The following is a 12,485-nucleotide window of genomic DNA, read 5'->3' as shown; positions in this document are numbered from 1 at the left end:
CAAAAAGAAACATGACAGCGCGAGGAGAGATGCCAGGAGTACACAGAGAGCGCGCAGAAAGGCACCGCGCGCGCGCTAAAAGGCACCACGCGCGCGCAAAATGGTGTCGCTCGCGCGCACGAAGTGGAGAATCAGCGCACGATAACAGTTTTTATGCGCTCGGATTTTTGGCACTAATGTGACGCCATACAACTGGTGCCTCGTGCTTGGCAGCGGTGCTATAAATAGCCTCGCGCATGACGTTCGGAATGGCTCGATAGGAAGTTACGGGAAGCAGTGTCGATTGTCATTGTTGTTACGCGATTTCGTGAATAAAACTTTAAAAAAAAAAATATATTTTTAATTAATGAAAAACCGTACTTTTTATCACTGCAACCGTAACCCGGAATAGGTTGATGAAAACCGTACTAATTACGGGAAAACCGGAGTAGTTGGCAGGTATGTATTTGATAAAAGCCAACAGCAAGAATAGACATTTGAAAGGCAATTTAAAATAAATGAAGAATAGTGAACAACAGGCTGAATAAGTGTACGTTATATGAGGCATAAATAACCAACTGGTATGTTAATGTAACATATTATGGTAAGAGTCATTCAAATAACTATAACATATAGAACATGCTATACGTTTACCAAACAATCTGTCACTCCTAATCGCTAAATCCCATAAAATCTTATACGTCTAGTCTCTTACGTGAATGAGATCAATAATATTATTTGATATTTTACGCTAATGTGTTCATCATTTCACACATAAGTCGCTCCTGAGTATAAGTCGCACCCCCGGCCAAACTATGAAAAAACTGCCACTTATAGTCCGAAAAAATACGGTAATGTGTGTGTCTTACATGAGGTGTAGTTTACGTGATCAAAGGCAAAAGAGGGCGGGATTTAATGCTTACAACACTTTAGAAAGCAGCCACATAAAGGTTGCAAACAGCCCCTTTAAGTTTTCTTACCGCCTCAGCAAAGTCTGGGTTAAACTTGAGCATGTTGTTGAGCTCCTCCTGCAGCACAGCAGGCTTCAGGGCTTTGTTTTCATCATTCTTCAGAAGGTACGCCTGACAACATGCGTTATATGCTCTGTGTGCCTCTTGATATCAAACACAATATGGATGGTCTATTGGTGAGTTTCCAACTCACCTGTCGTGCAAGAAAGTACTCTGCTTGCTTTTGTGACAGGGGACCTCGACTTGGAGTGTTTTCCTCCCTTAAAATAATTGAATCAGGTTAGCAACCCTCCTGATCACAACAAAAAGATTAGTACAATGAATCTTTACTATACTTTGCATAACAAAAAGATTAGTACAATGAAACTTTGCTAAATTCTTTGCCAAGTTAAAGGGCACAAACCACATGTAGCTGCAGAAAATGACTTGGAAAGGAACCAAAGCTTAGAGAATTAATAAAACGATGGCAAAACAAACCGTATTTCTGATTCGTCAAAAGGGATGTCCCCCGCCTCAGTTCGGTCGCCGACAGTATCTTCCGCGCTGGTGAGGTCCATATCGCAGTCATCCACAGCCATTTCCATCAAACTCACCTGGCCCTCGGTGGGCTTGGGGTAGTGGCTGTGGTAGTAATGCTGCAGGGACTTGTACAGCTTGTACACCTGACTGAAGGAAAGCTTGTTGTAGGCCAGCAGCATGTGTCTCATGAAGAGACCTAAAACACAAGAGAAGCGCAGAAGTAAGTTTGGTCGGTCCAATTTCTTAATGCTTTGCACTGTTACCTACCCACGACACTGGTTTTGTATGCCTCTGAATCAAAAGCTGTGAAAGGAGTGGGAAGAGTCGAAAAGAAGTGTTCCATGTCTTTAAGCTCGCCATCTACCATTTCATGGAGCCTTTGAAAGAAAAAAAGCAAACAATGCAATTAATTGCTGCACGATTAGTCGACATTGAAAGGACGTTCATGTTTTGATTAGTGCAATAACCTAACTGAAAGAGGCTGAGGTTTTTAGGGCCCGCATGGCCCATTGTATAAGGACTCCCAAAGGGAGTCCTTATGCAATGGTCTAGCTCCGTCCTATCTTGTCGATTGCATTGTACCATATGTCCCGGCAAGAAATCTGCGTTCAAAGAACTCCGGCTTATTAGTGATTCCCAGAGCCCAAAAAAAGTCTGCGGGCTATAGAGCGTTTTCTATTCGGGCTCCAGTACTATGGAATGCCCTCCCGGTAACAATTAGAGATGCTACCTCAGTAGAAGCATTTAAGTCCCATCTTAAAACTCATTTGTATACTCTAGCCTTTAAATAGCCCCCCTGTTAGACCAGTTGATCTGCCGTTTCTTTTCTTTTCTCCTCTGCTCCCCTTTTCCTTGAGGGGGGGGGGGGGGGGGGCACAGGTCCGGTGGCCATGGATGAAGTGCTGGCTGTCCAGAGTCGGGACCCGGGGTGGACCGCTCGCCTGTGCATCGGCTGGGAACATCTCTACGCTGCTGACCCGTCTCCGCTCGGGATGGTGTCCTGCTGGCCCCACTATGGACTGGACTCTTACTATTATGTTGGATCCACTATGGACTGGACTCTCACAATATTATGTCAGACCCACTCGACATCCATTGCTTTCGGTCTCCCCTAGAGGGGGGGGGGTTACCCACATATGCGGTCCTCTCCAAGGTTTCTCATAGTCATTCACATCGACGTCCCACTGGGGTGAGTTTTTCCTTGCCCGTATGTGGGCTTTGTACCGAGGATGTCGTTGTGGCTTGTGCAGCCCTTTGAGACACTTGTGAATTAGGGATATATAAACAAAGATTGATTGATTGATTGATTGACATAAGGACCTATTGAATTAGTAAGGTTTTATTATTATTATTCTTCCGCAACTTTGCGCTGTAATTTGACCCCCTTAGCATGCTTCAAAACTCACCAAATTTTACACACACATCAGTAATATACGGCAAAACTTTTTATCAAAAAACCAAACCCCCAAACTCAAAATTGCGCTCTAGCGCCCCCTAGAAAGAAAACTGCTTATAACTCCCAGTACAAATGTTGTAGAGACATGAAACAAAAACCTCTATGTAGGTCTTACTTAGACCTACTTTTCATTAATTAATTTCCTCGGGCAAAAATCAACAGGAAGTTGGCAATTCCCCCTTCAAGACAAAAATGTACTAAAAACAGTCACTTTTGCCTCTTTGACCCCCTTAACATGCTTCAAAACTCACCGAACTGAACACACACATCAGGACTGGCAAAAATTGAGATCTAATAAAAAAACCTAACCCCAAATCTCAAAATTGCGCTCTACAGCAATTTTTGAATAAAACGGAGAAAAAACTGCTCCTCGGAAGAAAAAAATGACAAAACTGCCTGTAACTCCCACTGGGAAAGTCAGAGAGACATGAAACAAAAACCTCTATGTAGGTCTCACTTAGACCTACTTTTCATAGATTGACAACCCTCAGCAAAAATCAACAGGAAGTTTGCAATTTCCCCTTCAAAACAAAATTTTTTTATAAACCGGTCACTTCTCTTCAAACATTATCTCCTCTGAGCGCGTTTGTCGTTTCGGCTTCAGACTAACACAGGAGAGAGATTGAACCCTTCCAAAAAAAAGTTATCGAAATAATTTTTATAACTGCTCCGGTTTTGATTTTATGAGCCTTCAAAGAACCGCTGCGCTGATGCTGCTGCGCTGATGCTGCTGCGCTGCTGTTTTCTCAAGATGGCTGCTTAAAAGCAGGAAGCACCAGCGTGCCCACACAATGCAGACAAGGTAGGTACACTAGACAAAAGTATTGGGACACTTCGGACTAAAAGTAGACAAAAGTATTGGGACACTTATGACTACCACTGGACAAAAGTATTGGGACATTTAGGCCGAAAACTGGACAAAAGTATTGGGATACTTGGGACTAAAACTTGACAAAAGTATTGGGACACTTGGGACTAAAACTTGACAAAAGTATTGGGACACTTGGGACTAAAACTTGACAAAAGTATTGGGACACTTAGGACTAGCACCTGCCAAATACGCGGGCCCGACCAATGCTGCTTGCAGCTTTAATTTTATTTGTATTTCTTTTGTCTCCTCCGTCTTCTGCATTTGAGTGACAGGCGGACAAGCCGCACGTCCTTGGCCTGCTGTCCATTCAAAAGTGGTTACAGGAAACAGCAAGTTTGTGTGCGCTGATGCCGATGCAGTCAGCGCATTAATGAACACCACTGTACAGTATGTAAACAAAGTAAAAGGGCTGAAAGAACTTCTCTGGTGACAGCAGTACTAAAGTTCGAAGCGGGTGGACGAATAAGAAGCTACGACAATCGGCCAAAAACTAAGCTAACGTCCAATACATGCAGCATGACCTCAAGACACTGCATAGTTTTTTGGGTTATTTATTTGGTTCAGCAACATGATATAGACAAAAGCTCTTGAGTCTTCTTCACTCGACAGATTTTCAGTAATTCAGAAGAGGGCGCTGTCCACACAAACCCAAATAATTGTGAAAATAGATTATTGCACATAATGATGTGGCAACTGGAGAGAATTGTTGACAGTCTAAATAAAAGTAACATAACTTCCTTCACTCATCATTTAACAACTTTCATTTAATAAATACAATCTAAATAGTCAGAGCTCGGACTGACATTACAGCCAAGCTGTGAGCATTACAGATACGATGTCGTAAATCAAGATCATACCTGCCAACTTTTGAAATCAGAAAAACCTAGTAGCCAGGGTCCAGGGGCCGCAGGCCCCGGTAGGTCCAGGACAAAGTCCTGGTGGGGGGTTCAGGCTTCGCCCCCCGACGCAAAATGATTATTAGCATTCAGACAGGTTAAAATGTTGCTAAAACCATCACTTTTCTATCAGTCACAGTGACTTTTCAAAACAAAAATATTACAGCAAAAATCATATGGGTTGATTGACATGTTTATTCTGTAAGCTAACTTCAATAGTTTGAAATTATTTTGACAGTTAATGCCAGTTATCCTGTCAACCTTTCACAAGACTTCAATTTGTTAATTGAAAGTATAAACACTTTTTACAGTAAAAAAATGGTAAAACAGTACTAAACAATTCCATTTAAAAAAAAGTTGGTGTCATTATTAACTTTCTGTCCAAGCTTGTATAATCTACTGCCTTGTTCAATTGTAAAAAATATTCTGTGCCTAAAATTCACATTTCTATCACAATTATCATACTGTAAACATGGTAAGCTAAGCTAACTTCATTAAAATTAATAGTCCTGTCAATAGCATGGAATTACAATTCAAATGTAGTTTTTTTGTAAGCCTTTCAAAAGAATTCAAAATATGAAAAATTAATGAAAATGAATTGAAGCCATCAGACACTTGAAAAGTGGCACATCACATCTCTAATGTAATCATTTGAACTTTTCAACAGAAATAGCACTGCAAAAATATTAAGGACATACTTCTGTATTTTGGTAGTTATGCTGTCAACATTTAACAAGATTTCTTCAACTTGGACTTGAAAGCATAAATAGTATAAACACTTTTAACAGTATAACAGTACTAAACAAATCCAATAGATAACATTGGTGTCATTACCTTTTTGTGGCTAAAATCCGAAAAACGTTGAAAGTTTTCCACTTGTATCGCTAGCAACGACATTAGACTTGTGTTCTTTTGTCCCAACGTGGTCTTTTACATCGCTAATTCCTCCGTGTCCGATCGAAAAATCTTGTCTGCACAAGGTGCAATTCGCGTAGTTTTCACCCTTTTAGGAACGGATAATTATTCCCGGATAGGCTTTTGAATATTCTTCACGGAATGACTGCAGTTTTCTTTTCGGTTTAAAACTCGTTTGCGATTTTTCTCCGGCTGATTCCATGATCGTTCGCTCGTTTGGAAACAATGGCAACTGGTGCCTCGTGCTTGGCAGCGGTGCTATAAATAGCCTCGCGCATTTAAAAAAAATTTTTTTTTTTAATTAATGAAAAACCGTATTTTTTATCACTGCAACCGTAACCCAGAATAGGTTGATGAAAACCGTACTAATTACGGGAAAACCGGAGTAGTTGGCAGGTATGTTTCCACCTTAAAGATCTAAAAAAAATATTTGGGAATGTCCGGCGGGCCGGATTGAAAAGCTTAACGGGCCGCATGTGGCCCCTGGGCCTTAGTTTGCCTAGCTCTGCTCTAAAGTCATATCCAACAATTGCGACAACGACTTTTTACTGTCAACTGAGTTTAGTTTTTTTAATAATTTCTGCTGGTGTTGTGCCTTCGGACTTTTTCAACGCAAAAAATGTGCCCTGGCTCAAAAAAGGTTGAAAAACACAACCCTAGAAGCAGAGGTGGGTAGAGTAGCCAGAAATTGTACTCAAGTAAGAGTACTGTTACTTTAGAGATTTATTACTCAAGTAAAAGTAAGGAGTAGTCACCCAAATATTTACTTGAGTAAAAGTAAAAAGTATATTGTGAAAAAACTACTCAAGTACTGAGTAACTGATGAGTAACATACACACACATATCATATATATATATATATATATATATATATATATATATATATACACACATATATATATATATATATATATATACACACACACATATATATATATATATATGCACACACACACACACACATATATATATATATATATATACACATATACATAAGGTATATATACACACACACACACACACACACACATATATATATATATATACACATATACATAATGTATATATATACACACACACACATATATATATATATATATATATATATATACATACACACACACACACATATATATATATATACATACATTGATATATACAGTATATAATTTATATTTATTTATTTTGCCGTTTTTGTTTACATGTTAAAGGTGTTTTAATGAATATACATGCATGTTTAACACATATAGATTCCTTTCTTTCATGAAAACAAGAATATAAGTTGGTGTATTACCTGATTCTGATGACTTGCATTGATTGTAATCAGACAGTAGTGATGATAACGTCCACGTTTTCAAATGGAGGAGAAAAAAAGTTCCTCCTTTCTGTCTAATACCACATGAAAGTGGTTGGTTTTTGGTATCTTATTTGTCCAGCTTCCATATTCGTTTTTATACACTTTACAAGAAATACATTGGCGGCAAACTCCGTAGCTTGCTAGCTTGTTTGCGCTGGCTTTCGGAGACTCTTATTTTGAAAGCGCAGGCGCGATGGAGCGGCACTTTTATTGTGAAGACAGGAACTGTGCAGTCAGTCTTTAGGCTTTTGACGGGATGTACGGTTGAAATAAAAAAAAAAGATCTTTTTTCCTTCACACTTTTGATTGATTGATTGGAACTTTTATAAGTAGATTTCACAGTACCGGTACAGTACATATTCCGTACAATTGACCACTAAATGGTAACACCCGAATACGTTTTTCAACTTGTTTAAGTCAGGTCATGTGACCACCTGGCTCTGTTTGATTGGTCCAACGTCACCAGTGACTGCATCTGATTGGCGGAACGGAGTGAACGTCACCAGTGACTGTATTTGTTGAAACGCAGGCACTTTGAAGGTCTGTCTGACAGACCAAAACAAACAAAGCGTGCATTAACAGATCGATAAAAATTAGTAGCGAGTAGCGAGCTGAATGTAGATAAAAGTAGCGGAGTAAAAGTAGCGTTTCTTCTCTATAAATATACTCAAGTAAAAGTAAAAGTATGTTGCATTAAAACTACTCTTAGAAGTACAATTTATCCCAAAAGTTACTCAAGTAGATGTAACGGAGTAAATGTAGCGCGTTACTACCCACCTCTGCCTAGAAGTGAGGTTTTTTGTTTGGTATAGCAAACCTGATTTTGACGGAATATGCCGTTTCCGGGCAACACTCCTCCACAGTCTTGAGGAACTGGCCAAGAGTCCGATCTGAGCTCTGAAAGCCAAAGACGAGCCATGTGAGACAAGAAGCTTTGACAAGTGCAGAGAACGACACATGACCATATTAGGACACTACCTGCTGCAAAGGTAAGATGAGCTTGTTAAGTCGTCTTCTTTCCGGAAGTGTTATTATCTTCGATGACGTCATCTCGTACAGCAACGCCAGGACGGAGATTTTATATGGAGTCACCCAGTCTTTGATACCGAACACGTTAGCGTGAACAACACCGTTTGTCATCATCGGGTTGAAATACAAACTTTCATGTACACTCGCCATTCTTTTTTTTGTTTGTTTGAGGTGCTTCTTTGCCCGGGTACTGGTGGCTAGCTAACTAGCAAGCTAACACTCGTTAACATGTATTAGGCGTCTACAATGGACTTGTTGGCTTGGAGGTAAGGTGTCATATTTCCGTGGATGGTCCGCGTCTATCTTCTTAAAAATGTTCAATAGTTTTGAACTATTTCACATCCCGACAAGTTTCTTTGCTTTCAAACCAGCCTCCTCTTGTCCACTGAAATACACGTCACTATGACGCTTTGTGGCGACGTCGCCAAATCTCGCGAGAGTAACGAGCAACCGCAACCATAGACATGTTGTAAGGGTACGCAGCATGGAGCGCTACTGCCTACTGGCGCTGACGAGACGCGGGGCCGCCATCTTGGAGTGGTGATCCGCTCCACTCAGTGCAATTCATTTGGCAGGAGCAATGAAGTGTCAGCGCATTTAATTCATCTTACCTCACTGAATACCACTGATTTTCACGCGCTTTTTTGTCACACGTGTAGCTATGATAAAGGTCACATGTTTTACTATTCATAGTTTGCTTAACAGTAATAGAATATTAATTCTTACATGCTATAAGTCAGGGGTGCTCACACTTTTTCTGCAGGCGAGCTACTTTTCAATTGATCAAGTCGTGGGGATCTACCTCATTCATATATATCATTTATATTTACTTATTTATGAAACATAAGTTAAAGGTGTTTAATGATAATGCAAGCATGTTTAACACATATAGTTAATATTGTTAATAAATTAAAGGTGTTTAATGAAAATACAAGTATGTTTAATACATATAGTTAATATTGTTAACAAGTTAAAGGTGTTTAATGATAATACAAGCATGTTTAACACATATAGTTAATATTGTTAATAAATTAAAGGTGTTTAATGAAAATACAAGTATGTTTAATACATATAGTTAATATTGTTAACAAGTTAAAGGTGTTTAATGATAATACAAGCATGTTTAACACATATAGTTAATATTGTTAACAAGTTAAAGGTGTTTAAAGATAATGCAAACATGTTTAACACATATAGTTAATATTGTTAACAAGTTAAAGATGTTTAGTGATAATGCAAGCATGTTTAACACATATAGTTAATATTGTTAATAAATTAAAGGTATTTAATGATAATACAAGAATGTTTAACACATAGTTAATATTGTTAACAAGTTAAAGGTGTTTAAAGATAATACAAGCATGTTTAACACATATACTTAATATTGTTAATAAGTTAAAGGTGTTTAGTGATAATGCAAGCATGTTTAACACATATAGTTAATATTGTTAATACATTGAAGGTGTTTAATGATTATACAAGAATGTTTAACACATAGTTATTATTGTTAACAAGTTAAAGGTGTTTAAAGATAATACAAGCATGTTTAACACATATAGTTAATATTGGTAATAAGTTAAAGGTGTTTAAAGATAATACAAGCATGTTTAACACATATAGTTAGTTAATATTGTTAATAAGTTAAAAGTGTTTAGAGATAATACAAGCATGTTTAACACATATAGATTCCTTTCTTTCATGAAGACAAGAATATAAGTTGGTGTATTATCTGATTTTGATGACTTGCATTGATTGGAATCAGACAGTAGTGCTGATAAGGTCCGCATTTTCGAATGGAGGAGAAAAAAAGTCCTCCTTTCTGTCCAATACCACATGAAAGTGGTTGGTTTTTGCCATCTTATTTATCCAGCTTCCATACTCCTTTGTATACACTTAATAAGAAATACATTGTCGGCAAACTCCGTAGCTTGCTAGCTTGTGCACGCCAGCTTTCTGAGACTCTTATTTTGTTAGCGCAGGCAGGATGAAGCAGAGCTTTTATTGTGCAACTGTGCAGTCGGTCTTTGGAGTTTTGACGACAGGTACGGCGCCAGAGTCTGTTGAAATGAAGTGTTTCTCGCCTTCCTGTCGGTAATTTTAATGAGCTGGCAGCAGCCAGCGTCATCTCAGAAGACCCTCGGGTGCCGTGAATGTCAATCAAGTGACGAAAGTGACGTCATAGTGAAGATTTATGATCGCTCATTTTTAGGACTATTTTTTTAATGCCTGGCTGGTGATCGACTGACACACCCTCCGAGATCGACCGGTAGCTCGCGATCGACGTAATGAGCACCCCTGCTATAAGTGATCAAAACTGGGAATATAATCCCAGAGAAGGGGGGAAAAAAACGGTCAGCTATTTTTAAATTGAAGAAACATTATGATTAGGTTATATATGCATACCTATATCCTACATAAACAATGTATGAATACATAATTTCACTATTAAACACATTTGACTTCTTTTTTTTTTTTTTTTAATAATAGTGTTATTTTATGAAAATACTAACTACTTGCAAAATGCTTCATTTTCAGCACCCTCTTCAAAAAGTTGTGGGCTCAGAGTGTGAGGCGCAATACGCACATTGTCCGCAAGATGGCAGTACTGCACTGCTCACCTTGTCTGGCTTTTTCATTTAGTCTATTGATGGCTTGTGGCGTTGCACAAACACACGTGCACAGGTATGAACATGCATTTATATAAACATGTTTTTATGTTGCTTGGGAGCCCACAGTCGACACACGCTGACACCTTAATTTAACTTAACTTAACTTAACTTAACACCTGTCTGAGTGGATATTTGTGCAAAGCTTCAAGGGGCTGTAAAGTCCTGTGTCAATATATGAGTCACTGTCAGCTAACAGTACCAACTGCACTTTGCAGGGCTTTTGGAATATTTCATTTTATTCATGTCTGTATGTTTCTAAAGACAAACAAAAAGAACTGCAAATTCCAAATTGCTGGCAGGTAATTCTAAAAAAGAAAACATATATTGCAAACAAAAAATGTGCAGGATGTGAGGAAGACTTTAATAAGTGCATAAACAAATGCTAAAACCATTGATTATAGATCAATAAACAGCAGAGGTGTGGACTCGAGTCACATGACTTGGACTCGAGTCGGACTCGAGTCATGAATTTGATGACTTTAGACTCGACTTGACAAAATGTAAAAAGACTTGCAACTGGACTTAGACTTTAACATCAATGACTTGTGACTTCACTTGGACTTGAGCCTTTTGAATTGACATGACTTGACATGACTTGCTACTTTCCCCAAAACCCAAAGATGAAAAAGTTATTCGGGAGCGCTCCGTATTTTTCATTGTGTACTTGTCTATCAGCGTTGCGTGTGTCAGCTGGTGTGCTCTCAGTACAACAGACAATCAAATTACATCTACTTTGTTTTCATCACACAGCATTCATCCAATCAAATTGCAGGAAGAAGACATGTCCAAACCACACGCCAGTGAACAAAAAATGATACCTAAAATAATTTCGTTTGGGTATAAAAATTACGAGGTGGTCAACACAAAACGGTTTGCAGTATGCAACACATGCGGTTCCAAAATTACTGATGGAGAGGCAACAACTTCCAACTTCGTCCGGCATTTGAAGTTGCACAAAGAACGGTAAGTTTTGAATGTAAGATAACGTTTATTGGCTAAGTAACGTGACTTTTATTTGCTGTGTAGTTAAATCAGTGAGGCTGTAAACTCACTGCTAACGTTATAACGTTATTGCAAACACGGGAATCTGTTGCAGTTCACTACCTTATTCATACTTTTTGTTCAGTGATTTTTTTTAAGCAGGGTTACGTTAGTCAATATATCACACGTAACGTTAGACGGCGGTCAGCAGCACCGCGTATTTTAGCCACCTAAAAAAAGACAAAAATAGTAAAATAAAGGTCAGTTAAAATGTATACTATATTATGAATATGTGTACCGTTTTAGCTAGCTTTCTGACATACTGTTGGTTGTTTACCTCAGTGGTCCCCAACCACCGGGCCGCGGCCCGGTACTGGTCCGTGGATCGATTGGTATCGGGCCGCACAAGAAATAATTTTTTTTCCTTTTCTTTTTTTAATTAAATCAACATAAAAAACACAAGATACACTTACAAGTAGTGCACCAACCCAAAACAACTCTCTCCCCCCTTTTGTTCTGGGCATTGAACATGAAGACTCTTCCTTCACTGTTCCGAGTGGCCATGAGAGTCTTGGCAGTGCCTGCCTCCAGTGCTCCAGTGGAGCGAGTTTTCAGCCATGGTGGCATCATACTACGCCCCCATCGTGCACAAATGACTGACAGACTCTTGGCTAATTTGGTCTTTTGCAGATGCAATGCAGCATAGGGCCCTGACATATAAAAAGTACAACTTTTTTGTTATGTTCACGTATATGTCATGTTTTTTCAATGTTAACACTTTTGTACAAATAAGTACATTTGCACTTTATTTTTCAATGTGTTTGTTCTGTAAAGGAATGAGT

At 38.8% G+C, this 12,485-nt stretch overlaps 1 protein-coding gene across 1 annotated transcript in view; it reads right to left on the bottom strand.

Annotated features, from left to right (window-relative positions):
• The window catches only part of anapc5 (anaphase promoting complex subunit 5), a 38,062-nt gene extending 29,637 nt beyond the window's left edge, over positions 1 to 8,425 (bottom strand). Inside the window, exons 1-6 of the mRNA XM_061985741.2 lie at positions 7,943 to 8,425; positions 7,782 to 7,861; positions 1,737 to 1,846; positions 1,428 to 1,665; positions 1,144 to 1,210; positions 960 to 1,061 (exon numbers count right to left, since the gene is read on the bottom strand). Coding sequence (XP_061841725.2) covers positions 960 to 1,061; positions 1,144 to 1,210; positions 1,428 to 1,665; positions 1,737 to 1,846; positions 7,782 to 7,861; positions 7,943 to 8,143 — 798 coding nt within the window. The 5' untranslated portion in view covers positions 8,144 to 8,425. The remainder of the gene's footprint in view (positions 1 to 959; positions 1,062 to 1,143; positions 1,211 to 1,427; positions 1,666 to 1,736; positions 1,847 to 7,781; positions 7,862 to 7,942) is intronic.
• Positions 8,426 to 12,485: the final 4,060 nt, after the last annotated feature.

Source organism: Nerophis lumbriciformis, linkage group LG12 (assembly GCF_033978685.3).
Source record: "Nerophis lumbriciformis linkage group LG12, RoL_Nlum_v2.1, whole genome shotgun sequence".
Lineage (NCBI taxonomy): Eukaryota > Metazoa > Chordata > Actinopteri > Syngnathiformes > Syngnathidae > Nerophis > Nerophis lumbriciformis.
The sequence above is the reverse complement of the archived record's forward strand: the minus strand, read 5'-3'. Positions and strand labels throughout refer to the sequence as shown.